General features: G+C 41.7%; 3 protein-coding genes and 11 non-coding genes across 15 annotated transcripts in view; 8 read left to right on the top strand and 6 right to left on the bottom strand.

Moving 5' to 3' along the window:
- The window catches only part of zbtb3 (zinc finger and BTB domain containing 3), a 7,479-nt gene extending 4,022 nt beyond the window's left edge, over nt 1–3,457 (bottom strand). Inside the window, exons 1-2 of one of the 2 annotated variants that reach the window (XM_030396368.1) lie at nt 3,260–3,457; nt 712–1,538 (exon numbers count right to left, since the gene is read on the bottom strand). In XM_030396368.1, the coding sequence (XP_030252228.1) occupies nt 712–1,538; nt 3,260–3,433 (1,001 nt within the window). In that variant the 5' untranslated portion in view covers nt 3,434–3,457. Of the gene's footprint in view, nt 1–711; nt 1,539–3,188 lie in introns of both variants that reach the window. The other variant, XM_030396370.1, reaches the window with a different exon arrangement.
- trpt1 (tRNA phosphotransferase 1) lies at nt 3,384–7,429 on the top strand. Its single transcript, XM_030396373.1, has 7 exons — nt 3,384–3,575; nt 3,812–3,893; nt 4,554–4,723; nt 5,663–5,840; nt 5,930–5,986; nt 6,080–6,190; nt 6,291–7,429. The coding sequence occupies exons 1-7, from the start codon at nt 3,498–3,500 to the stop codon at nt 6,311–6,313; spliced, it is 699 nt and encodes a 232-aa protein (XP_030252233.1). The 5' UTR covers nt 3,384–3,497; the 3' UTR covers nt 6,314–7,429.
- On the bottom strand, nt 6,955–23,443 carry fermt3b (FERM domain containing kindlin 3b). The gene is made up of 15 exons (XM_030396371.1): nt 23,285–23,443; nt 21,603–21,765; nt 16,866–17,099; nt 15,459–15,575; nt 14,720–14,888; nt 13,040–13,142; nt 12,798–12,905; nt 12,057–12,191; nt 11,658–11,704; nt 11,406–11,530; nt 9,954–10,060; nt 9,597–9,818; nt 9,208–9,332; nt 8,240–8,381; nt 6,955–7,737 (listed from the first exon to the last, which is right to left on the bottom strand). The coding sequence occupies exons 2-15, from the start codon at nt 21,724–21,726 to the stop codon at nt 7,558–7,560; spliced, it is 1,938 nt and encodes a 645-aa protein (XP_030252231.1). The 5' UTR covers nt 21,727–21,765; nt 23,285–23,443; the 3' UTR covers nt 6,955–7,557.
- Nucleotides 15,997–16,068, top strand: trnaw-cca (transfer RNA tryptophan (anticodon CCA)). The gene has a single exon. It is a non-coding gene; the product is annotated as a tRNA-Trp (tRNA).
- trnaw-cca (transfer RNA tryptophan (anticodon CCA)) lies at nt 16,271–16,342 on the top strand. Its single transcript has one exon. It is a non-coding gene; the product is annotated as a tRNA-Trp (tRNA).
- trnaw-cca (transfer RNA tryptophan (anticodon CCA)) lies at nt 17,684–17,755 on the top strand. Its single transcript has one exon. It is a non-coding gene; the product is annotated as a tRNA-Trp (tRNA).
- On the top strand, nt 18,016–18,087 carry trnaw-cca (transfer RNA tryptophan (anticodon CCA)). Its single transcript has one exon. It is a non-coding gene; the product is annotated as a tRNA-Trp (tRNA).
- On the top strand, nt 18,343–18,414 carry trnaw-cca (transfer RNA tryptophan (anticodon CCA)). Its single transcript has one exon. It is a non-coding gene; the product is annotated as a tRNA-Trp (tRNA).
- Nucleotides 19,007–19,078, top strand: trnaw-cca (transfer RNA tryptophan (anticodon CCA)). Its single transcript has one exon. It is a non-coding gene; the product is annotated as a tRNA-Trp (tRNA).
- On the top strand, nt 19,475–19,546 carry trnaw-cca (transfer RNA tryptophan (anticodon CCA)). The gene has a single exon. It is a non-coding gene; the product is annotated as a tRNA-Trp (tRNA).
- On the bottom strand, nt 20,082–20,153 carry trnaw-cca (transfer RNA tryptophan (anticodon CCA)). Its single transcript has one exon. It is a non-coding gene; the product is annotated as a tRNA-Trp (tRNA).
- trnaw-cca (transfer RNA tryptophan (anticodon CCA)) lies at nt 20,339–20,410 on the bottom strand. The gene has a single exon. It is a non-coding gene; the product is annotated as a tRNA-Trp (tRNA).
- trnaw-cca (transfer RNA tryptophan (anticodon CCA)) lies at nt 20,738–20,809 on the bottom strand. The gene has a single exon. It is a non-coding gene; the product is annotated as a tRNA-Trp (tRNA).
- On the bottom strand, nt 21,052–21,123 carry trnaw-cca (transfer RNA tryptophan (anticodon CCA)). The gene has a single exon. It is a non-coding gene; the product is annotated as a tRNA-Trp (tRNA).

Below are 23,443 nucleotides of genomic sequence, written 5' to 3'. Positions count from 1 at the left end.
TACATTGGTTTTCAGCAGAAAAAAAGTGGTTTGGGGGTTTAGTTGCTCTTTAAACTAATGGTGTCAAACTACACATTAATCTAAATATTGGGCATCATTTTCACTTTTACTTTGCTTACTTTCTATAATGTTTTTGTGGGGGAATTATGGCGGACAATATAGACTGGGAGTTGATTAAAAAAATGTCTGATATCTCCAGTGGATGGAGATAGGTTATTGCTGCAAATCAAAGAACAGGACGGGTTTAGTAACTTGATGTGTGAATATTTCATTCACTGGGTTGATTAAAAGCTATACCCATCTGGATTTATCTATAAACTGATCCTCCAGAAAAAGTACTTTCTTGGGATGTATATCAGTATTGTTAAATAAAATTACATACAGACCAACAAGATATTAGTTTAGACTTTGAAGTTAACATGCTGCATTGCTGTTCTTGGATATATGTCAGCTGGCTTTATTAAAAAACAATAAATAGGCTAAGGAATACAAAGTTAACTCAAGTAACTTTTTGTCTTTTCTTATTGTATTGTACCTTTTGAATGGAGTTTCTGATTGTAATTCGTATGCTCTTTCTACTTCTTTTCTGCTTTATTGTCCTATTTTACTTTAACAGTAATAAGTGATAAGTAAGACACTTATCAATAGTCTAATATTCAGAGTGAACTTATTTATTTTTTCATGTTAGAAACAGTCACAACTGACCCATACCTGTATGTCTCAGTGGTGCTGCATGGGCTGCAGAGTACCGACCCCTCTCCATGACCTCCAGCCCTCAACCTGGTGTAACCTGCTGATGTAAGGGCAGATGGGCCCACGATGAGTCCCTGCACCAGCTCTCCACCTGGGGGCAGAGGAGGGGCGTCCATGCCTGGCTGCGTGGTGTCAGCGAGGTCAGGGCTCAAAGGAGTCTGAACTCGTGCCTCTGATGACCCCCTGCCAGTCCTCCGCTCACACTCCAACTGTCTCCTCTCTCCTGAAACTGACACTGATGAAAGTGGCGCTGCCATGGCGACAAGATTCGAGTGATCTCCTGCCATGGCTGCCGCAGGCTCAGCTCCACCATTACCCCCACCCTCCCTTCCTGTCTCTATTGCCCTCCTCGCCCCAGCACTCTCTTCAGAGCGAGTGCTGTCTGCCTCAGCCAGAGGCCCTCGTCTCTGTAGTCTTCTTTTACACACTCTCACCACCTCGTTCATGTGCAGAAAGCTTGCAGCAGCCAATATGTCCTCCACTGGTGGAGCCTCTTCCAGCCGTAGCACCCCTTCATAGACAAAGTCCAAGAGCAAGCCAAATGCAGCAGCCGTGACAATGTCGCTGTCGAGTGTGACGGAGCTGCTGGTGCCATTTCCACCACTAATCCCTGGAGAGTCTGAGTAGAACATGTGGAAAAAAGGTGAGCAGGAGGCCAAAACAGCCCTGTGAGCCAGGAAACGGGATGAGCCGACCAGGACAGTGCAGTCACAGAGGAAGCCCCGCTGGCGCTGCGAGCACAGAGCTGACAGCAGCTGCTGGGAATGCTGAGGGAACTCCATCACCTGAGCAGCAGAGACAGATAAAAATGAGAGAAAACGGGGACAGAAAGAGACAATGCTGCTGTCACTTTACTAAATCAGACAGCTCTACATTCAGCTGCAAAAAGTATTGTGTTTTTTTTCGCAGTTCTCTATGATTTGTTTAGAAAGTAACAGCTAGCTCAAATGTAACATTCAGTAATCTCACATACCACTAAAGGCATAAAACCAAGCAGATAGTTTTGGCTGTACTTGCCGATTCTTTTCTTAAGGCTGTGTCTTACTGTGTAAAATGAGGTGTGTGGATTTACTCATCACATTTTTTCCACTGAAAGGGCCCATGTGAGAGCACTTTCCCCCTTCTTGCACACTGGGCCACTTAACCATGTTTTATCTTCGAAACAAGCATCTAAGAGGGCTCTTTTGTGGCATTTGTATGAACATGGGGCACATTAATGCTTCGCTTAAGTAAGTCAAGATGAACATCTTAAACAAGGAATAAAATAAACATGTAACTACTTTAAAAGAAAAGATTTTCAGACATTAGTTGTACTTTTTACAAAGCATGGAGTTAGATTTAAGGAACCCCAAAAAGAGGGATGGGTCATTACATCACTGAATCTTCATCAGAAGTCATACGACATACATGTGGTGAGTTTTACTGTGTTTCTTCATGCATCATCCAATGGTCTTCAATACAGCTGTCAACACAGTCTGGAACCAAAGCAAGATTCAGTGACATGACGAACCTTCCCTCTTTATTGAGTTCCTTGGGCGGACTCAAGATATTTGAACCGCAGAGGCCAAAAAATAAAAACAGCACCAGCTGTATGTGGTTGGGCACCAGCATGCAGAAAGGCGTGATACATTTATACCCCAGTGGGCACCTTATCACGTTTTCTCCACAGGAAGAGTACCCTGTAGGGCACTTTAACATGTCATGTTCCCTGGATGTGCACCCTTGAGGGCACTTTATCACGTTTTGTTCCCTGGAGGCGCACCATAGAGGGCACTTCTGCACGTTTCTCCGCCGGAAGGGCAACCTAAAGGGGACTTTACCACGTTTTTCCATACAAAGTGCACCCTAGAGAGCACTTCATGTTTTATCCACCATGAGAGCAAACAAAAAGGGCAACTGTGTGGCATTTTTTTTTATTTAGGGGCACGTTCATGCTAACACTGCAGGTTCAGTGGCTCGACTCTTCTGCAATGTGAAGAATTTATAATCTTAAATATTTTGTCCTTCAGGCAATCAATTTCTGTAGCTCCAGCAGTGCTTTCAAACTCAAGTATCTGTCAGATATTCACGCTGTGTTGTTCTCAAGGAAATGTGTTTTCAAGCTGACAGTTGAGACTCAACCGTAACGTTACGTTTCCATGGTGACATACCCTTCAGTCCACTAGCAGTTTTCGTCTCGGAGCTAAATCACAATTTGAAACGCCAACTTTGTACCAAGACAGCCAAGAACATGTAGTAGAAAGAAGCTTGTCAAACAGCATGCCGTGTAATACAGACGACACAAATGGAGGGGCTACCTATCAAGAAAAACAGGCAGCCACAGCTCATCTATGCTAACGCTGATTAGCCGAGTTAGCTCAGCGTCTGTGTGAAATCCCGTCATCGGAAGCTCACCGGGTTTCTGTTTGGGTACATGTGCGTGAGTTGTAAGTTACCCGGAAACAGTCGGCATCTACTCGGAGTTAAGGCTTCACGTTTTTCTCGAGTATGATGAAAACGTTCCTACCTCCAGCTGCTGTCCGAGAGATGTTTTCTTCCAGGACACACAATGCTGCTTTTCCTCTGTGGTGTCGGTGTAAACGCAGCCCGCTACACGCAACAGCGCCATCCTCAGGCTGACAGCGAGAAACAAACAGGAAGTGGAAAGCAGCACGTCTGTTTTCATGAATACAGCAGCCATGGTTTGTTGACAGGAATCTGGACATTAAAGTGTGGCTTTTGGTCAATAGAAGCTACTAGAATTGATGGCGCAATACGGTGACAGAGGAGGAGGAAGAGGAGGCAGAGGAGGGAGAGGAAGGAGGGGAAATCGTGGTGGAGAGGTGAGAGGTGACATTAGCCCTGTACTGGGATATTACCTAATATCTTTAGTATTTGAGAGACTGGTTTCTGATTCATAACACCTCTGTATTGAGTTACAATTGATCTGTGCGAAATGTTAGGTATGGGAAAAGTCAAGTTGCTATATTTAAACCACAGCTATTATTAGAGCTGAATGTGTGTGTGTGTGTGTGTGTGTGTGCCTGCGTGTTATGAGTAACACCCTATCCCCTGCCAGGACAGAGATGTCCGCCTGTCCAAGTCCATGTCCTATGCGCTTCGTCATGGAGCCAGCCAGATGGGTCTTCAAATGGGTACAGGTGAGCAGTCCAGGTGTAAGCAACACAAAGTGTCCCTGCACTGATACTGACACAGTTTCTGACAGCAAGATAGGACTTCAATCTGAAGCATTTCAACAGAGTTTTGACTTCAATCTGCTGTGATTTGGGGCTGGTGAAAAGTAACTCAAGGGTTTTTTTTTTACTTAAATATTGCATGTAATTATAGTTTTTTACTGTCTTGTGCTTTGTTTGAGTACTTCCATTTTCTGCGACTTTATATTTCTACTCTGTTTTACACACTGAAATGTTGTACTTAATACTTCACTACAGTTATGTGATAACTACTGATTACTAGTTACTTTGCAGATTCAGATCCAAAATACAAGATATAATTGACAGTACGGTGTGTTATAAGTAACTACAAGTATCCCCATTTTTACCATTTGAAACAGTAAAGTGATTTACACATTTGTGTATGAAATTCAATAATATAATAAACGTTGTTCTTGAATAGGCCATAATGTTTGCTTTTAATGAGTGCAGCACAAATTTACTGGTTGCAGAGTATTTACACACTGGGTTACTTAAACACAGGCTGTGAGATTTCTTAATTCATCCTTAACACTCAGCCAAAAAAAATAATTGTAATCTCATGATTTATCCAACAAGATAAGACCACAACAACTTTTATCCTCATAGATGGCTTTCTGTTCGTGGAGGAACTCCTGGCTCACCCACAGTTCCACTCATACACACTGGAAGATGTCGAAAGAGTCGTGGCGACAAATGATAAGCAGCGCTTTAAGCTTCACTCCCACCCGGAGGACGGCCGCCTGCAGATTCGAGCCAGTCAGGGCCATTCAATTCAGGTAAATCTCAGATAAAGGTCGACCTGAAAAGACACATGTGGAAACCTGTGGTACTGAGGAGGGAATACTTCATTTGGTTGCAGACCAGCAAGCCAGAATGTATTATAAAATCAGTGTCAGTATGTTTGAAATTTAAACCAAAATTACTTTCAAAAATAAATATTTACCTTTCTTGGGGACCAATTAAAATGATAAATCTCCATGTCATTTACATAAAGGAAAAGACACGCCTTATTTTGGCACCTCTTCAACTCTGCAGCCACGAATAAGATCTAAATAAAATGGCAACATTGAGACTGTGGGAAACTTAGATACCCAATCTGGGTCTCTTATAATGCGTGAGTGAATTAAAGACATTTTCCAGAAATAAAATGAGTATAAACTATACTGCAGATTCACTTTCTTCTGGCAGAAAATTAACTCTATGAGATCCCCCAGTAGCTCAAAACAAGCTCAGTGCTGTTCCACTGAGTGCATAAAAATATATTAAACAATTTACACCTTCAAAATATCATTTTGAAGCAAATTTTCAGGTGACATATGCTGTTAGTCCTCTGACAATCAGTTAAAATGAAAATGTCATTTTTGTGCTCTAACATAAGAGTAATCAGTGTCAGGTGGAGACAGAGAAAGACACTGGGGTATAGCACCAAGGCTGGTGCTAAAATGGATCTTCAGTGTTGATTATGTTATTGTATTCCCTCCTGATTCATTGACAGATGCATTCATTGCCTTGCATTCTAATCCTGCCTCAGGTTTCTCTAGCTATCCTCCCCTGATAGAAGTTAAATTTTGCTTCTCACAAATAGTGAAGCAACATAATTGCCATTCTGCTCAGGTTTGCTTGTCACTTTGTGTTAGATTTTTAATCCAGAAACCTCCAGTGCACCCCCCCCAGTTTAGAAGCTGTGTTAATACCAGTTGCATTGCTGTGGCCAGGTAAAGGATTTGGAGCTGAAACCGGTCCTGGCTGGTTCTTCAGACTGCCCTGCTGAGGCCGTTCATGGCTCTTACCTCCGCAACTGGAGCTCCATCCAGCAGCAGGGCCTGAACCGCATGAAGAGAACGCACATTCACCTGGCACCGGGCCTGCCAGGGGATGATGGCGTCATCAGCGGTAAGCTGGTAGAGTGTGTTTGTGTCAGAGAGACGCCAGCTGAACATTTAGACAAAGAGGCTCTACATTGTGCTTAATTTTCCCACCAGGTATGAGGAGAGATTGTGATTTAGCCGTGTATATCGATGTCCCCAAAGCTCTCGCTGGTAAGTTTAGCCACATAATACACTCAATTTAATCTATATGTTTCGACTACACACTTTCTTACATGTATTTTATTTCTGTATACAACTGAACAGACGGTATCGAGTTCTTCTGGTCAGAAAACGGTGTGCTGCTGACTGCAGGCAACGCAGAGGGGAAACTTCTCCCTAAATACTTCAGCCGAGCCTTAAGACTGAGACCTACAAGTAAGAAGAAACTGTCACACAGATCAATTCGGTCTAGAATCCTCTCTTTTAAAACTTAAATTAGCTTGTCCACTGATGTCACGTCTGTCCTTTGTTTCAGGGAGCATCCTGCCGCTACAGTAACAGCAGAGGATGCTGTTCTGTCATTGGTCATAGCAGGACTCATCTGACTGCGCTAGCATCCCATGATTGGCTGATGCTCACCCCAGTTCCCTTGGTAACACTTGTTGTTTGGCAGGAGCATCCCAGGGAGGCGATTTTGGTCAGCAGTTGGAGAATCCATTCAGACATGCCCTTATTGAAAGGGTCGGGATGGCGTTAGGATGGCATACTTTATTTTTATATGACAACTCAACCATCTTATGCTGGCAAATGTCACTTTTTATTTATGAGCATGGAAGCTTTGTTTTGTCTATTGCATTGTTAGTGCTAAATAAACTATGGCACACATGGACTGCCAAGAATTATTCACCAAGCAGTCGTAAAACACTGCTGACACCGGGTAGGTCTTTAAATGGAGGAACCATTGGAGACATATTGTGTGAGTGTGTGGTTGAGTCTGGGAAAAGCGGAGGATGCAGACACTGTGGGTTTAGCTAACGGATGCTTCAACAGTTCCTTGTAAGATAGAGACACTCACACACACACACACCCCCCCACACACACAGAATGTGAGGAGAGATAAATAGTTTGAAGCTTCCTGTGTAACAACAGAAAGTGTCACCATATGTCACAAGCATGCGGAGTGAAAACAACAGAGAAAGAAAAGTGAATTGTTGTGTTTATTCTAACAAATGTTTGTTTATTCATAAGTTTATCAGGAAAAACACTTCATACTAGTTTGTTTGTCTCTACTCTTGGCTGTGATAATGTTGCTGCAGTAATGTGCCATAAATTTCAAACTAAAGTCTATGTGACAGTAAGCTCTGGAGGAAGCAATGCTTTACTCCGGATACTGTGAGGCGATAAAGGGAAAGTTGCTGCTGGCCGATACATCTGTTGATTTTATATTTCCATGAGTTTGTTTGATGTCAAGCCTGCTGATTCTGGACCAGATGTCCAGCAGTTTGGCTCAGCAGGAGTCCATTCTGAAGTAAAGGGGAAGTCAGCATGACGACCACAGAAGGCTTGAACTGTCTGAACATGTTAAATCATCCATCCATGTGTGTAGCTTATGACAGTGTGTGTGTGTGGCTGTATTAAATATTGAATGGACTGACACATAAAAATCTAAAAACATCTTATTTTGACCATTTGTTGTACTGTTCTGATGTTTTTGTGGAACATAGAATCCGGTTCCACGTGGTTTTCCCCGGCAGGAGATCTGATGTGGGCTGTGAAGGATCTATTTGTTGCGCGTTTTAGTCTTAGAGAGCTTCGTGGCCGCCGGTCAGCTTGTGGAAAAGCTCCTCATTCAGCGTGCTGCTCTTCTCACGACTGCGCGTCGACATGAAAATGTAGCCTCCAATGAACTCGTGAACGATTTTGCAGTCGGCGGTGACACAGCTAAAAGCGATGTTGACGTTGCCTTCAAACTCTATGGCCAACTGGAGGAGACAGGAACACACACACACACACAAAGAGATTCTTTCTTTAATACTGTAATTATCTTCATTTTATAGGCAGAGTTAATGAGGTCAGTCTTATATTGGCAGGTTATATTTTTTGATTTTCAAAGTCTCACCTTAGTTAAATGTGTCTACTTTGACTTGTGTTAAGTTATCACAAATAGATTTCAAATAAGATTTTGCAATAAAGAAAATTTGCATATCCTATGGTCAGCAGAAACACTAATGGGAAAGATACTTTGGTCTAATTCAGGCTAATTTATTATAGCCCATTATATCTAGTTAAAAATAACGAAAAATTACAAAATTACTTATTGAGACGAGGAAAGTGACATTTAGGATTAAGGATCTTCCGTGGAAAGCACTAGATAATCCATTAATACTTAAATCAAGAGCAACTATCTGATGTTCACTTTTTGCAGTGTACCACAAAGAAAAAGTTTGAGATCTGGCATAAGACAAAAGTCGAATGTTGTGTCACCTGTCGTATGTCCCAGTTGACATTCCACTGCTTCATGTTGTTGTAACGCCAGGTCTTCACCACGTCACCCACCCCCAGGTCGATGCGGATCAGGCGGTTGGGAGCTACGCCCAGTACCTCATCTTTCCGACTGCCCTTAAACCTGTTGGGCAACAACATCATCAGCTTCTTTCAAAAGTCAATCTGAAATCCTGCAAAACTTTGTAACAATTCACAGACCATTGTGCTTTCTGGATGTTGTTTTCCATCCTTAATAACAATCATATTTACAGCACTGTTACTCCAGGACCAGGGACTGCCTGTTAAACAGCTTGTTTCATGAAGTTTCCCAAACTAGCACTATATTAGCAAATTTATCTGCAGAATTGTGTCTCTGTAGCATGACGTGGGAATAATGACAAATGCAACAAGAATTTGTTGTGTATATATATATGTATTATAAAATACATACACTACAGTCAGTCAGCAGACATACAGTTGCTACTGCTGTACGTTATTTTGGATCACACTACCTTGGTTGGCATGACCCGCCCTACTCTGCCTCTGATTGGCTACATCCGGCCCGTTAAGTAATGCACATGTGTAAACTCTGACCAGATATTGAACAGAAGCGAGATGTCCTACTCTGTAGCCAAAACAGAGCGTTCAAGACACAGTGCGAAAAGCTATACAGCAGCAATGCACCATATAAGAAAAATAATGTGTTTCTGAAAATAAAAGTTTGTAAACTCCCCAAATAAGAGTATGATATATAATGAGTATAATATGACCTCCTTGATTTACCACTGCACATGAGTGTTGTTCTGCGTCAGAAGACTCATAAATATAACATTAATCTCTATTTTCATGTTTAAATAGAAGTTGACTATTTTTCTCTACCTTTCATGTTGTAACAAACTGGTCCTACATTTTCACTAATTGGCCTTCAGTCCATTCTAATAAGCTCTGATCTGAACTTTAAACTTTACCTGACGACGACGTATGAGAGCCCAAAGTCAGGCAGGGATTGCCAGATCTGCAGGAATCGCATCACTGCATCTGTCAGTGAGAGCTGAGCCACGTTCTGGTATGCATCCAGGATCCTAGGGGTCAGCTGGAGGAGCAGGCACAGGGTAAAAGGTGTCAGATGTAATTATATTTTGCTGCGTTCAGCACAAAAGTTAGCCCAGTTGTGTAAAGTTGTTGTACTGCTGTCCAGGGAAAAGTCACCTCAGTTGGAAACTTAGCACACTGCAAAATGTCATGTACAGTATACAGGATCAACAAATGACAGATGGGTGTGTACTGCCTCCTGAAAATGAAACATTTATATGAAACATTTACTATATTTATTCTTTTTTTTCCACCTCTTCGGCACCTGTTTGGTTTTGTACTTCTTATTGTAGCGAGGGGACACCAGACTGTTCGTATTGATGCTTTCATCGTTGGCTGGTGCGTTGCCATGGGAACCGGAGTTGGTCTTTTGCATAGCCAGGAAGGAGCGGATGCTCTGGATCTCGTTCTGGAAGCTGCTGTCGGCCAGAGTCTTGCCTTTGGAGCCCAGTCGACATGCAGCCATCCACTGAGCGTACTGCTGCTCCTGAGAGGGGCGAGAGTCAAAGACAAGCAGAGAGAGAGAGAGAGAGAGAGAGAAGGTTGTGGTCAGAGACGTGAGATAATGAGACAAAGTGGACGTGGTGGAAATGACATATGTGACTTGTTTGTGTGACCTCACGTTTTCACACCGCAGATACACCTCGTTCATGCCCTCAGGTGCTGGTATCAGGAGTCTGATAAGAAACTTCTGTGCTGCCACGTTAACGTCCGGAGCCACCTCACATCCTGTGTGCAGAATAAATATCAAACCGACGTTCAGTACTGAAATATGACATTTAAATGAAGGATAGAGAGAAAAAAAAACCCACTGATGATCTTCCATGACATCTTGAGGCCCACCTGAGTGTGATGAGTCACACTCACAGTTAATCATCTGGGCTATTTGAGTTCTATTCTCTTTATCAATGCTTCATTTGCTCTTTGATCCCAGAATCCTGTTTTTAAAGAGCCTTTAAGTGGTTCATAGTGCTGATATAGGATTACGAATGATCCCATTAACTTCTCACTGTCTGAAGAGGAAAACAGACTCAAGAGCAGCAATCTCATTTTGACCATATTTGGAGGGCTCAGTGTTTGTGTGTGCTGAGGTTTCCTTGTATGGTAATCATTGCATTATTTGCATGTGGTAATTTCTAAGCAGTGATGCTGCACAGAAGTGAAAAGAATTAAGAGCTACTACTTCATCAGCCACTCATTCAAGCGTACTCTTTAAGGGGAACAACTCATTCTACACATCAAAGTGTGTTTACAGGTCTCGGGGTGTACTACCCCATATTGTAACTGTAGTAGTTTAAAGCCTTTTGTGGCTCCAGAAGAAACTGCATGTAACCTGATAAATTACCACCATAGAGTTGCATTGTGGTCAATGTAGGCACCTGGTTTTAAAAAATACACTCTATGACACTTGCAAATAATCAAAATCGATACAGCGGAACCAGAGATAACACCTTTTCGAGTCCATGTATACTTCCTCCTTTTCAAAAACTGGCACCTACATTACCCACAATGCAACTTAGACACTGAATGCTTTTTTGGTTATTTCCTCTCCTCCAGTGTGTTATATAGGTTATTGTACAAAGTTGAAAACATCAGAGTCCGCACAAAGACAGAAGCTCCTCTCTCCCACGCAAAACACTGCTCCTGAAACGCCTCGTCAGTAGTCCCGCCTTTAATTCGGTGACTTTGTGACATCACACTATGTCACTGTGTCACACATGTGTTTAATTCATGCCTAGCAGCTTGTTTGGCACATGAGAATTTGATTTAGCACAGCTGCTCTTTTGTTGTGAGTGGTGCTGGCTCAGGCCTGTGTGAGGTGACCAATCAGAGCAGACTTGAAGAGACACGAGCTAAAACAGTGTTTCAGACAAACGAGGAATACAGAGCTGCAGCACTGGACAGTATGAGACAACAGATGTGTTTTTGAGCATTAAAGCATGTAAACCTATTCTAATATTAACCCGATATAACATTCTGAACCTGAAAATGAGCATAATACAGTATGTCGTTGGTACATCATTGATGACATAGCAGGAAGCTATAATAAGAAGTGCAACATGACATTCTTTACCTTTGAGGTTGATCTGCTGAATGGGCTCGCCGATGCTCTCCTCTTTGCTCTTGAAATAAGAGATGGAGGTATCCTGGAACTTGAACCAGTACTGCTTGTATCCTTTCAGAGTCAGCCTCTTTGGCCTGAAACACACAGTCCCATCGCTCAGTTCAACATGTTTGAAAATTACTGATATGTGTTTTTGTTGTTGTTTTTTTTTTCAGGAAACTGGTGCTTTGCTCTGTTTGAACTCATCTCTATAAATCTCACCGGAATATCTTCAGATAGTCGTTGAGTTCTGGTGCAGTCATGTTGTCCTAGATGAAAGACAAAAAGGTTTTCAGTGGATAAAAGATTGTACTATTGTTGTCCGTATGATTTTCCTTTTTTGTTTTGTTTTGATATTATGTCTGGAACAAAAACCTGCAGAGTGTAGAAGAGGTATAGTCCTTCAAAAACATCACAGGTACAGATGTAAAATTCACTATAATAATACCAACTTTAATTATTAGAAATGAGTAATCAGATCTTAAAAGATGCGATTACAGTTCAGGATTTAACACAAATCAGTGTCTGCTTCTTCTGTCAGGGATAAGGTGAGGAGACTTCCCTCTCATCCTGACAATACCCGACACTCAGTAACAGACAAGTACATCCTTTATATCTGACCAGCATCTCTGAGGCGGAGCTGCTCTCTCCCTCCATCTTGACCTCCAAGGACTGCAGGGCGGACTCCAGGTCATCCATGGCTGCATTGGAGCTCATCATCTGGGGCTCTGACTGAGACACCTTACTGATGTGGTACTGCAGACAGGTGTGAGTGTAAGAGAGGAGAGTGACAAATGTTTAACTATATACAGAGTTCAGTATACTCGTCAACTCAAAACCAAAACATATAACATAATAATTGGATTCTTCTAATTGACAGACAGCTTTACAGTGTTCAACAAATCCAAAACACAGTAGTGTGGTTGAGATTATGAATGTTCCTGTACTTAATTATCAAATAATGTAGTTTAGATTAAGTGTCATTATTAGACTATATTTGAAAACTCTGCAGTGTTTACATGCTCTTTTAATGCAAATGAGTTAAACATGCAGAGGGTTTCCAGCACATTGACTTATTATTTGATAGTTTTGTATATTCATCCTGTCATACAAGTCACAATTATTAATAGTAAACACAATTTTGAATGTGATAATTGTGTTTAAAAAGGGAACATGTAAACCCTGTGCTGTGTAACAACGCAGGGTTTTTTGAGGGAAGTGGAGTGTCTACTTCCCAAGCAGTATTTTTAACGTTAAGTTGTTTTTCCCATGTTTCCCACCCGGTACACACACACACACACACACACTCACACATACACAATCACACACACACACACACACACACACAGCAGTGTTTACTACCTGTAGAGCTCCAAACAGCATCATCTCCTCCTCGGTGCAGTCGATGTCCTCCAGCAGGATGGCCCAGCGCGCCTGCTCGTACAGCTGGGTCAGACGCACAACATCGTACTGCACGGACAGCAACAGTGTCAAATCAAAGGGGGAGTGCATAAACATACACACATATCATATCTATAAACGTAACACACACACACACACACACACACACACACACACACACACACACACACACACACACACACCTTGGGTTCTATATCATAGAAGGCATAGAATTTGAAGCGAAGCCAGACTCGGTCATTTTCTTGGATGCCCTGCTGCAGCAGACAACGGGATGAGTTCAACCACCTGTGAGTGAAAAAGAATAAGTACATGTTAATATATTCACATGTCACATACATTTATATTTCATAATTTGAAGTGGTTTTATTGGGGTTTTGATCATTGTCATACAATTTTACAGCCCCATGTGCAATCCCACCTACCACCCACAAGCAAACAAAAGGTACCACAATTTCTGTAGAATTTTACTGATAGTGCAAAATGTAAACTACATCTACATCTTATGTGTGAATATATATATTTTGTAATTGATTAAATATTATTTGGTTATTTACCTCCACCAAGGAGGTTATGTTTTAACCTGTGTCCATTTATTAGTTGGTTGGTTTGTCAGCAGCAAAATTTAGATGCAGAGGAAGGGTCTCGGCCCAGAATAGACCATTAGCTTCCCTTGCATATCCAGATAAAGGGACAGATTCAAGAATTAAGAAAAATTTTAATAACATTTTGCTTAATTTCTCTGAGGATAATGCACGGATCTTGATGAAGAACATCTGGTGTATTTAGGTGGCGGGCATGAGTGAGCACAATTTGATGTGGATCCAACAGGAAATCCTGATCTACCAGATTAATATACTTTTCATTCGATATTACTGAGGCTCGATTAAATTAAAAGGGACTTTTGGGCCTAGGTTGTGGTATGCGCTCTACTCAGTACATATCTAGTTAACATGTAAATTCTCATTTGTCACTGTCATGGTTTTTTAATACATGTTTTATGCTCGCTTTTGCAACAATGACCAAGTTTAGTTTGAGGTAGATTAGAGTTTGAACTGAAGAAGAGGACAGAAGTGGGAGAGAGGACGAAAATCTAAAAAGAGAAAATCAGCCTGGCAAAAATTTCAAATACGAGGGCCTCTGTGTATATAATAAAGCCTGAAACCTGAAAGCTCAAATTATAATCAACTTCTAGGGCAGTGGTAATAGTATCTCGATCAACGAACATGTCAAGCAGACAGAGTTTGGAGGATGCTGTTTGGAGGCAGCTTAACCAAACTCGTTCTTAGATTTAATTAGCTAAACACCATACACCTTTTGACTGCTTTAGTTCAATTATCCACCTTAAACGATCAAAGCGTGCGCCTTGGTTAGTGTTGACAAAAGGAGCACATTTGTCCGCCAACAATACTGTTGCCTGTAATAAGGATTGAACTGGGGGGCTTTTCTATTGTGAGACAACAGCTCTAACCACTGAGTCAACAAGCCTGACAAGTAATTGGTTGGCACATGCTCTAATCTTCCACAGGAGCCCAATTAGCCAAACAACATGCACCTGTGTGCGCGTGATTGTACAGCTCTCATTCACACAGCAACTGCCTACAAAGTCTAACTTGTAGCTCAGATTTCTGCTCTATGTGTGACCTCAGGAGAACATGAACATAATGTTATTATGTCTGCACACAGTGTTAAAATTGAAGGGTGAGCTCTGAGTTAAAAAGGGAAAGTGAATAAAGATCAGGGTTTTTGTTCCTGTTTTGTGAGCCGCCGCTTTTCACTGCGACGGTGTCGAAATCTTTCCACAGACTGTTGTTGATACTTGCATAAATGAAGGGTGAACCATACTGATATGTGTGAGGGCATACCTGCCGTGGATGTGGGCCTTGTCCACCACGCTGGCCGGGCGGTACTGCTTGGCCACGACCTCGGGGGCAGGTGGAGGCTGGGTGACTGACAGCATCTTGTAGATGGCTTCCATCTGAGGTGAGTCAGCAAAGTGAGCCGGCATGCCGTTATAGAGACAGGGCCGGGATACTGCAAAGGAAGTGCAGCAGGATTAAAGTCAAACTTTCCAGGGGAGTAGATGCTGGGACTTTATAGATTTGAGGAAAAAGTTTGACATCTGTATTTCTGCCTTAAGATTTACAGTGGCTTAAGAAAACGTCTGTATCCATTAACAGTCTTCTTCAGCATGTTCCAGGTTTATCTCTGGATCATCCACAGGTAGATCATGTACACTTTGTGCGTATATAAAGCCTTTTTGAGTAGTACTGATCTCAGTCCGGGTCGTCTCAAATATCTAAATCTCTAAATCTCAGAGACAGAACATGACCCTATAAACAGTGATTATTGTTGTCACATATAGTTCTCCTGACTTGCTATGAAGATGTAGAAACAACTGTAAGGACATCGAAGCATTTTCTCTTTTGCTGGTAGAGCGTTAAATGCAAGTGAGAGGCTCTGAGCTGTGAAAACCGTACTCTTGACAAACTGGTGAATTTTGGCTCAAGGAAAAGATCTTGTCAGATTTGTGCTCAGGGCCACCAGTTCTAAAAACGTGTGAATGTCAAAGTCTGCAGTGTGAATGAAGAGTGGTGAACGTACCCGAGGAGAGGGGCACCTCGGTCAGGTCGTAGATCTCCTCAGCCGAGTCCTTATCTTTCTTCTTCTTTTTGTGCTCCACGGGCCGAAGAAGCGAAAGCTCCTCTGGGTGACGGATATCTGTTTTGGTAACAGAGAGGAAATGAAATTACTTTTTATCAAACAGACTGACTTCTCCTCGGCTTTAATAATGACAGAAAATAGAACGAAGAGAAGAGAAAGTCTGGTTGCTGTGGGAAGATCAAATGACCAACAGTAGCTGTTGAGACACTGGACAAAGACAACAGTAGCTACAGCATATACTTGAAATAAATGCTGTTTTAGATTAATGCCTTGTTTCTTTGAAATGACTGACAGTCCTTATTCGTTGGTGCATCTCACTTTAGGACTGGACAGTGGAGGAATTATAATAGAATCGAATGTTTGATATCAATTCAAAAGAAACAGATTAAGGGTGATATAGATAAGTAACAAAACGTTTATATTAACTCGCTGAAATGCACTTAAAGTTTTTTCGGTTTCTTTGGACTGCTTGCACATGGACTCTGTGGCGCAACGGTAGCGCGTCTGACTCCAGATCAGAAGGTTGCGTGTTCAAATCACGTCAGGGTCAGGAACTCTCTTTATGTGGCTCTGATTAAAGTATGAAGTGTAGGTTAAGTGTACATGGTTTCAGATCACCTCAAGAACCAGACAGGGGAGGAATACTAATAAACTTAATGTTGATAATAATATCAATTTAATAGAAACATCTGAAGATGAGTCATCACACATTTTGATTGTGTCTGGAACTCATTTTGTCTGAGGAGAGAACAGACTCTGTGGCGCAACGGTAGCGCGTCTGACTCCAGATCAGAAGGTTGCGTGTTCAAATCACGTCAGGGTCAAATGTTTGTTAAGGAAATTTAACCAAAGACAGCAACACAATGTCTATGACTGCCTAAAGAGAGCCTGCTTCGGCCGTTGTATACATTGCATCTTTGGACGAAGTAAACGAGGCCGACATTTCTTCCTTCTTTTTGTGGAAAGTGGTTCCTGAGCAACTGGACAGGCGAACATAAATCACAACGAGAAAAATGTTGTCAATGCACTTCCTCCCAATGGTGTTTAGTCTCTCACAAGATTAATTGGTGTTTTCTCAGACTTTGCAGCGCGTCTGACTCCAGATCAGCAGGTTGCGTGTTCAAATCTCGTCAGGGTCAGTTTCTGTTCACCTTTCCTTGTGGGGAATACAAAAAAGCGCTGTGTGCATTACCTCTTAACAAGAATGTGGAATTTGGTGCACAAACCAACTGTCAGTGTTACTTTAGCACATGTTCAGTCTTCCCGGATGCAGTGTGGACAGTCAGCAAAAAGAAAGAAAGAAAGAAAGAAAGACAGAGTGAGAGAGAGAAAGAAGCTGAGGCTCACTGAGCATTCTGCAGATGCCCATGACGGTCTGGAAGACGGGGTTGGAGAAGCAGGCTCGGAGCCTCAGGGTAATGCCGTTGGGCAGACACAGCCTCAGGGGCTTGTGTTGGGGCATGAAGAAAAGCTTGGCGTCGGCGTGGATGCCATATTTCTCCAGGGTCCAGGCTGTCCGCAGCAGCCAGCACTGCTTCTGCTCCCACCACAGCGCGTGGTCGGACCAATCGCGCTTGATTTCTGCAGAGGACAGACACGAAACAGATGTCACTGCAACGTGAAACACAGTCAGCATCAATCAGCTTCAAGCACTGAGAACAGACATGAAAATTTCTCTCTCACAGTGCAGACTTGTTTTTCACCGCAATAACTCAACAGTAGCCTTGAAACCACTGGATGTGTAAAACATTATGGACTCTACTTTGCCACCACAAATGTTTGGTCTGTTATCTGATAAGTGGTTGAATTGGCCTTCAAAAACAGGATCTGTGATGCACATTTTAAACGCTCTGCAAAAAAAATCTCTGCGGATGTTTAAGTGGTTGGATTTCAGACTCTGTGGCACAACGGCAGTGTGTGTGACTTCTTTAAATGTGATGAGAATATCTAGATAAAAACAAAAGCTGAAAAACAAGGAGCGTCTAGACGGTATTGACCTCTTTTCTGCTTGACGGATGCGAAAGAAAACATAGCGGGTGAAACACAGAAACTTCTTTCTTTGCCTAACCCCCCCAACATGACTAGGGTTATTAATTCAGTCAATTTATCAACAAGAGTGTTCAGTCTGTTCGCTGATAAACGGATGAATTGCCTTAGTTAAATTGGACTCTGTGGCGCAACGGTAGCGTGTCTAACTCCAGATCAGAAGGCTGCGTGTTCAAATCACGTCAGGGTCAATGGAAAACCTTCAGTATCTTGGTTTAGCAGATGATGACGTTATATCTGTGTGGGCCGAGTTCATCCATCTAGAGATTTACTCACCTCAACAACCAAACAGTCACCTGTTGCAAGATTTTACAAGAAATTAAACTTACAGTTGAAAATCTATAATATGAATTTGAAATAAACAGGTTTTGGGTGATAGTCATGCTTTAAAAATGTTTCTGTAGAATACATTGTCATGTCCTTTCTCGCCTCTATGGTCACTCACTGGACAGACTCTGTGGCGCAACGGTAGCGCGTCTGACTCCAGATCAGAAGGTTGCGTGTTCAAATCACGTCAGGGTCAATGGAAAACCTTTAGTATGTCTGTTTAGCAGATGATGACGTTGTATCTGTGTGGGCAGAGTTTATCTATCTAGAGATTTACTCACTTGAACAACCAGTAACCTGTTGCACAATATTACTAGAAATTAAACTGTCAGTTGAAAATCTCTAATATGAATTTGAAATAAAGTGTTTTAGGGTGATAGTCATGCTTTAAAATGTCTCTGTAGAATACATTATCATGTCGTTTGTCACCTCTATGGTCAATCACTACACAGACTCTGTGGCGCAACGGTAGCGCGTCTGACTCCAGATCAGAAGGTTGCGTGTTCAAATCACGTCAGGGTCATTGTTGGTGCTCCTGGCAATATTGTTTATCCATTAAAGACATCTGTCAAGGACCAATGTGCAGGTATTTTCATATACAGAACTGGACAGTGGTTAAACTGTTGGACAATTAAATGGTTCTAATAATTAAACTCTCACATAGAAGATAATGCTATCAACTAAAGAGACATTAACATTCATACACATGAATAAATGTCTCTGTGAAATTCATTTTTCAAGTTCTTTATGGCTGTTTGATCAGCCTTGTCACAGAATCTGTGGCGAAACAGTAGCACGTCTGACTCCAGATCAGAAGGATGCGTGTCCAACTCTCACAGGGTCAATATTTGTGTGGCTCTGTTGAACAGATGATTAGATGGTATCTGTCTGTGCCAAGGTCATCCACCTGGAGACTTTCTCACCTCGAGGGCTGGATAGCGCCAGAATAATAAAAGGGAGAAATGATTCTACGGGCAAATAACCCGGCACTTAAATAATAAAACTATAAGTGTGAAAGGACAAGATTGTAATATGAAGAATTAATTACACATATAAAAGAGGAAAAAAAAATGCATTGTCAAGTTCTTGACGGATATGTAACATGTTTCTTTTCAGACTCTGTGGCGCAACGGTAGCGCGTCTGACTCCAGATCAGAAGGTTGCGTGTTCAAATCACGTCAGGGTCAATTCTTTAGATATGATGAGAATAATACATAAAAACAGGAGCAAGAAAAAGTCAGTGTAATTGACATATCGACATCTTGTCTGCAAGACTGACACGACAAAAAACAACAGAGAATCATGTTGGATTAAACATGGAAGCCTCTCCTTCACCTCACCTCAAACTTAAGCAGTATTGAGAGTATTTGGTTTCACTGAAACACCCAACCAGAGGGAGATCGGTGAGATGTTGTTTTCTATGTTCCTGTCATACTTGCACCTGGAAGGCAAGTGTAAGTTTTTTTAAATTTTTTTTATAAAAGCCTCTTAGTGTCTTTATTGTCATCACAAAGTTTTGACCCTGACATGATTTGAACACACAACACTGGAATTCTATTCTGGTGGTGAACTCCCTGATTCCAGACTCTGTGGCGCAACGGTAGCGCGTCTGACTCCAGATCAGAAGGTTGCGTGTTCAAATCACGTCAGGGTCAGTTGTTATGGTGTGATGAGAAAACCTAAATAATAACAAAAGCACAATTTCCATTGTACTGCCTTCTTGTCTGCAAGGCGGACGCGAAAGTAAACAAATCTGTTGGATGAAACACTGAAACCTTTCCTCTGGATCACACCCAACTCTCTCTTATCAACAAGAGTAATTAGTTCGTTAGGTGACAACGGGATGATTGGTCATTAGAAATGTACACTGTGGTGCAACGGTAGCGCATCTGACTCCAGATTACACATTTCTGTGTTCAAATCATGTCAGGGTCAGTGTTATTTCTTCTGACACTGTGTTTAACAGATTGTTCTTAAATTAGGTATATCTGTCCAGGACCAGGAGCATTTAGTCCAGAGAATCTCTCACCTCAAGAAGAAAAAAATTAAATAGTCTTGATATTATTGTGCTTTGGAAGACCTTGAGTTTTTCCAAGAGCATTTTTTTGCCCACAAGCACCACCAACTTGAAGACCAATCATATCTAGAAATTGTATTTGCCTGTTTTCTGACTCACTTTCAAAAGAAACTTGACCCTGACGTGATTTGAACACGCAACCTTCTGATCTGGAGTCAGACACGCTACCGTTGCGCCACAGAGTCTATTTGTGGCTGCCAACTGGTCCAGTTCAGAGCTTACAAACCATACGCTCACAGTCAATGAAAAAGCCAGCCAGCGATATGTCATGGTGACAAGTCTTCAGTTACTCTACTCATGTCCTTCTTGCACCTGGAAGACAAGTCTCTGGTTTTATAAAAGTTGTTCAGCATTTTACACCACAAAGATTTGACCCTGACGTGATTTGAACACGCAACCTTCTGATCTGGAGTCAGACGCGCTACCGTTGCGCCACAGAGTCTGAAAAGTCTGACACTAATACCTGCAAATAAATGCAACTCACATCAGGGTCAAAACGTTGTGATGAAAATGAAGACACTAAGTGGCTTTTATAAAAATTAAAACATGCTTCCTGCTGCAAGAAGGACACAAATAAAGAAAGCCAAAGATTTCTCACCTCAAGCTAGCTCTGGCTCTTGACTGAAATTGAAACCCTACCTACATTTGTGGTGAGGCAGAGAGGAGAGGCTTCAGTGTTTTCTTTTGTGGACAACATTGCCTACATTTACCTTTTCCAGCTTATGCTTTCACTTAATTATTATTTCTTTATTCATCATATTTAAAGGTTTGACCCTGACGTGATTTGAACACGCAACCTTCTGATCTGGAGTCAGACGCGCTACCATTGCGCCACAGAGTCTGAAATTTTTGATACTAACACCTGCAAAGAAATGCAAGGTTGTGTGTTCAACTCACATCAGGGTCAAAACTTTGTGATGAAAATAAAGACACTAAATGGCTTTTATAAAAACTAAAATATGCTTCCTGTTGCAAGAAGAACACAAATAAACAAAAGCAAAGACGTCTAAGCTCAACCTAGTTCTGGCTCTTGACTGAAATACTTATTATCATGTCTTTATTCATCCATCATATTTAAAAACTTGACCCTGACGTGATTTGAACACGCAGCCTTCTGATCTGGAGTCAGACGCGCTACCGTTGCGCCACAGAGTCTGAATGCAAACAAATCAAACAGGTGAAACACTCTCATGACACATTTCACAGCAATGTTTACATTGTTTAATATTTGATAACTAACTATTATATAACTATATTAAAAAAACTATCCAACTAATGAAATAATTAAAATGCCTTTATTGTTGCTCAAAATCCTTAAAAGTAAATAATTAAAATCATTTGGTCTTCATCTGGACTTTACTCGTTTTTCTTGATATTTTCTTTTTTGAAGGGCCTGGTTGCATTTGAAGTATGTGTTGAATGTTTAGTGCATTTCGTATGCAATAAGTAAGTAATCCATAACTCATGATGACTGAATGTATGTGTATGTGTATAATGAATCTCTGTTAACGTGTTAACTATAGACTGTGTGTGAATTCCTGCATGCCCGTGCAAATGATGTGACTATTTTTAGTTTGTGCCCGGTGTCTGACAGAAAGACGGAGACAAACACAGGCAGACAGAGAGTGACCCACGTGTCTTTTCCACCAGCTTGAGGATGACCCCTCCAACATGGAGGTCAGAGGCCACGCTGAGGGTGACAGGAGGCGCATCAGGGCCCAGGTCCTCCACCGTGACTGACAGGTCCCACGCCGCCATACTGGGAGAAAGAGTGAGAGAGATCTACAGGAGACAGGTCTGATGGAGGAGAGGAGACGGGAGAAAGCGGGATAGATAAACATGGAGAGAGGGAGATTTAGTAACATCGTCAAACTGCTGACGGATTGTTATGAAGGGCTGCAAAACAAATGCTCTTCGAATGATCTGCTACGCTTGACAAATGCTATTTTTTTTGTGTTTTTGTTGAGCAAAAATATGGGACAGCTCAGACAAAGTAGTGAAGGACAAGTAGATAAATAATACTTATGATGAATCACTTCAGTGGGGCTACTCTTTCATTTGTTTTCCTCCCACACTGACTAAACTGCACATTACATTCGTACCAAGTCTAACATGAAAAGTGTTCAAATGTAATGCGATCCCCAATTTAGCATTTAAGCAATTATTTAGCATCATGACTAATGAATTATGAACTTTAATACATTGATAAATTGATAAACATATGAAAGACAATTTCAGTTCGACTACATATTACAAAATATCAGTTTTCATCTGGGATCAAAAAAGTGTGCTAACTACAAGTAAAACTCATTATATCATGAGAACAGTTGTCTCATGTATGTTGGAGTAAACATGTATGTAACGCTGTGATCATACCGTCTCACTGAAGTTACATAGTGCAGAGATAAGTGATCGATCGGGCTGAGTGGCTGAGACAGAGACACTGTACCATCAACATGAGTTAGAAGCTGTTATTATAAGGTAAAAAAGTGACATAATGTTGCTTTAAAAAAATGTATTTTATAGCTGTTGGTAACTTGATAGCTCACTTCAGTTCCCCAGGACATTGAAGATAGTAAATGAAAAACAACAACAACCCGTTGATCATAATTTAGACAATCAGCTGTGAGGAAAAAAAGGCTCTAACTCATGTTTCAATATCACATGATACTGAGTAGCACTGGCACACACACACACACACACACACGCACACACACACACACACACACACACACACAGACACACACACACACACACACACACACACACACACACACACACACACACACACACACTGGATGAGTGAGTTGATTCTGGCAACTTGTCCAGTTTGATGGATTTACTTCCTGTTTCTGACTTGAACTATCACCAGGGACACAGGCTTCCGCTTTCTGACCCGCCCAGGGTGAATGTTCATCCAATGCCGATACAGCAACTAACTGCATGTGTATGAAAGTGTAAATCCACCTTAAATATATCTTCTTATAGGATTAAAATGTCTGTCTTTCGTCCATGTTTCTGTATTTTCAAGGAATATACCATTGACGGTTAGACAACAATGAACAGATGACATGCTTGCACCACACTTTACCTCCTTTGGAAGCCTAAACTTTATTTTTCTGCATGTTTCTGAATATAAGTTCTGACCTGTGACCAGTTCACCTGATGTGACCCAATGATCGACCTCACATCTACATATTTAATACAAAAGCCTCACACATACACCTTGCCTGAACTCTTGGCCTTCATGCTTTCTCCCTTTCTCTCACGTTGTCACAAACACTCACACACACACTCACACTCTGACAGACAGTACCGTTAGTCTCCTTGGTCCAAGGTTTTGAGAAATTTAGATTGGGGAACTCCTGGGCCTCTGTCAGATCGGTGGAGAAGTTTCCCAGTTGTTTTTCTGAGAAAATTTGCAGTAGTTTCCTCTCTCTCGGGCTGGGCAGGTTGTGGTCTGTCGTCGCTGCTT

Source organism: Sparus aurata, chromosome 18 (genome assembly GCF_900880675.1).
Source record: "Sparus aurata chromosome 18, fSpaAur1.1, whole genome shotgun sequence".
Taxonomy (NCBI): domain Eukaryota; kingdom Metazoa; phylum Chordata; class Actinopteri; order Spariformes; family Sparidae; genus Sparus; species Sparus aurata.
This window is presented reverse-complemented; position numbering and strand designations above follow the sequence as displayed.

Coding starts and splice junctions, on each gene's coding strand:
- fermt3b (XM_030396371.1), bottom strand. CDS start 21,726: ATGGCGGCGTGGGACCTGTCAGTCACGGTGGAGGACCTGGGCCCTGAT. Junction 11,705..12,056: donor GCTCCGCCTCAGAGATGCTG/GTCAGATATAAA, acceptor TCTTTCATCTAG/GACAACATGACTGCACCAGA. Junction 7,738..8,239: donor TCAACTGGGACATACGACAG/GTGACACAACAT, acceptor TGTCTCCTCCAG/TTGGCCATAGAGTTTGAAGG.
- trpt1 (XM_030396373.1), top strand. CDS start 3,498: ATGGCGCAATACGGTGACAGAGGAGGAGGAAGAGGAGGCAGAGGAGGG. Junction 5,841..5,929: donor GGATGATGGCGTCATCAGCG/GTAAGCTGGTAG, acceptor TTTTCCCACCAG/GTATGAGGAGAGATTGTGAT. Junction 6,191..6,290: donor CTTAAGACTGAGACCTACAA/GTAAGAAGAAAC, acceptor CCTTTGTTTCAG/GGAGCATCCTGCCGCTACAG.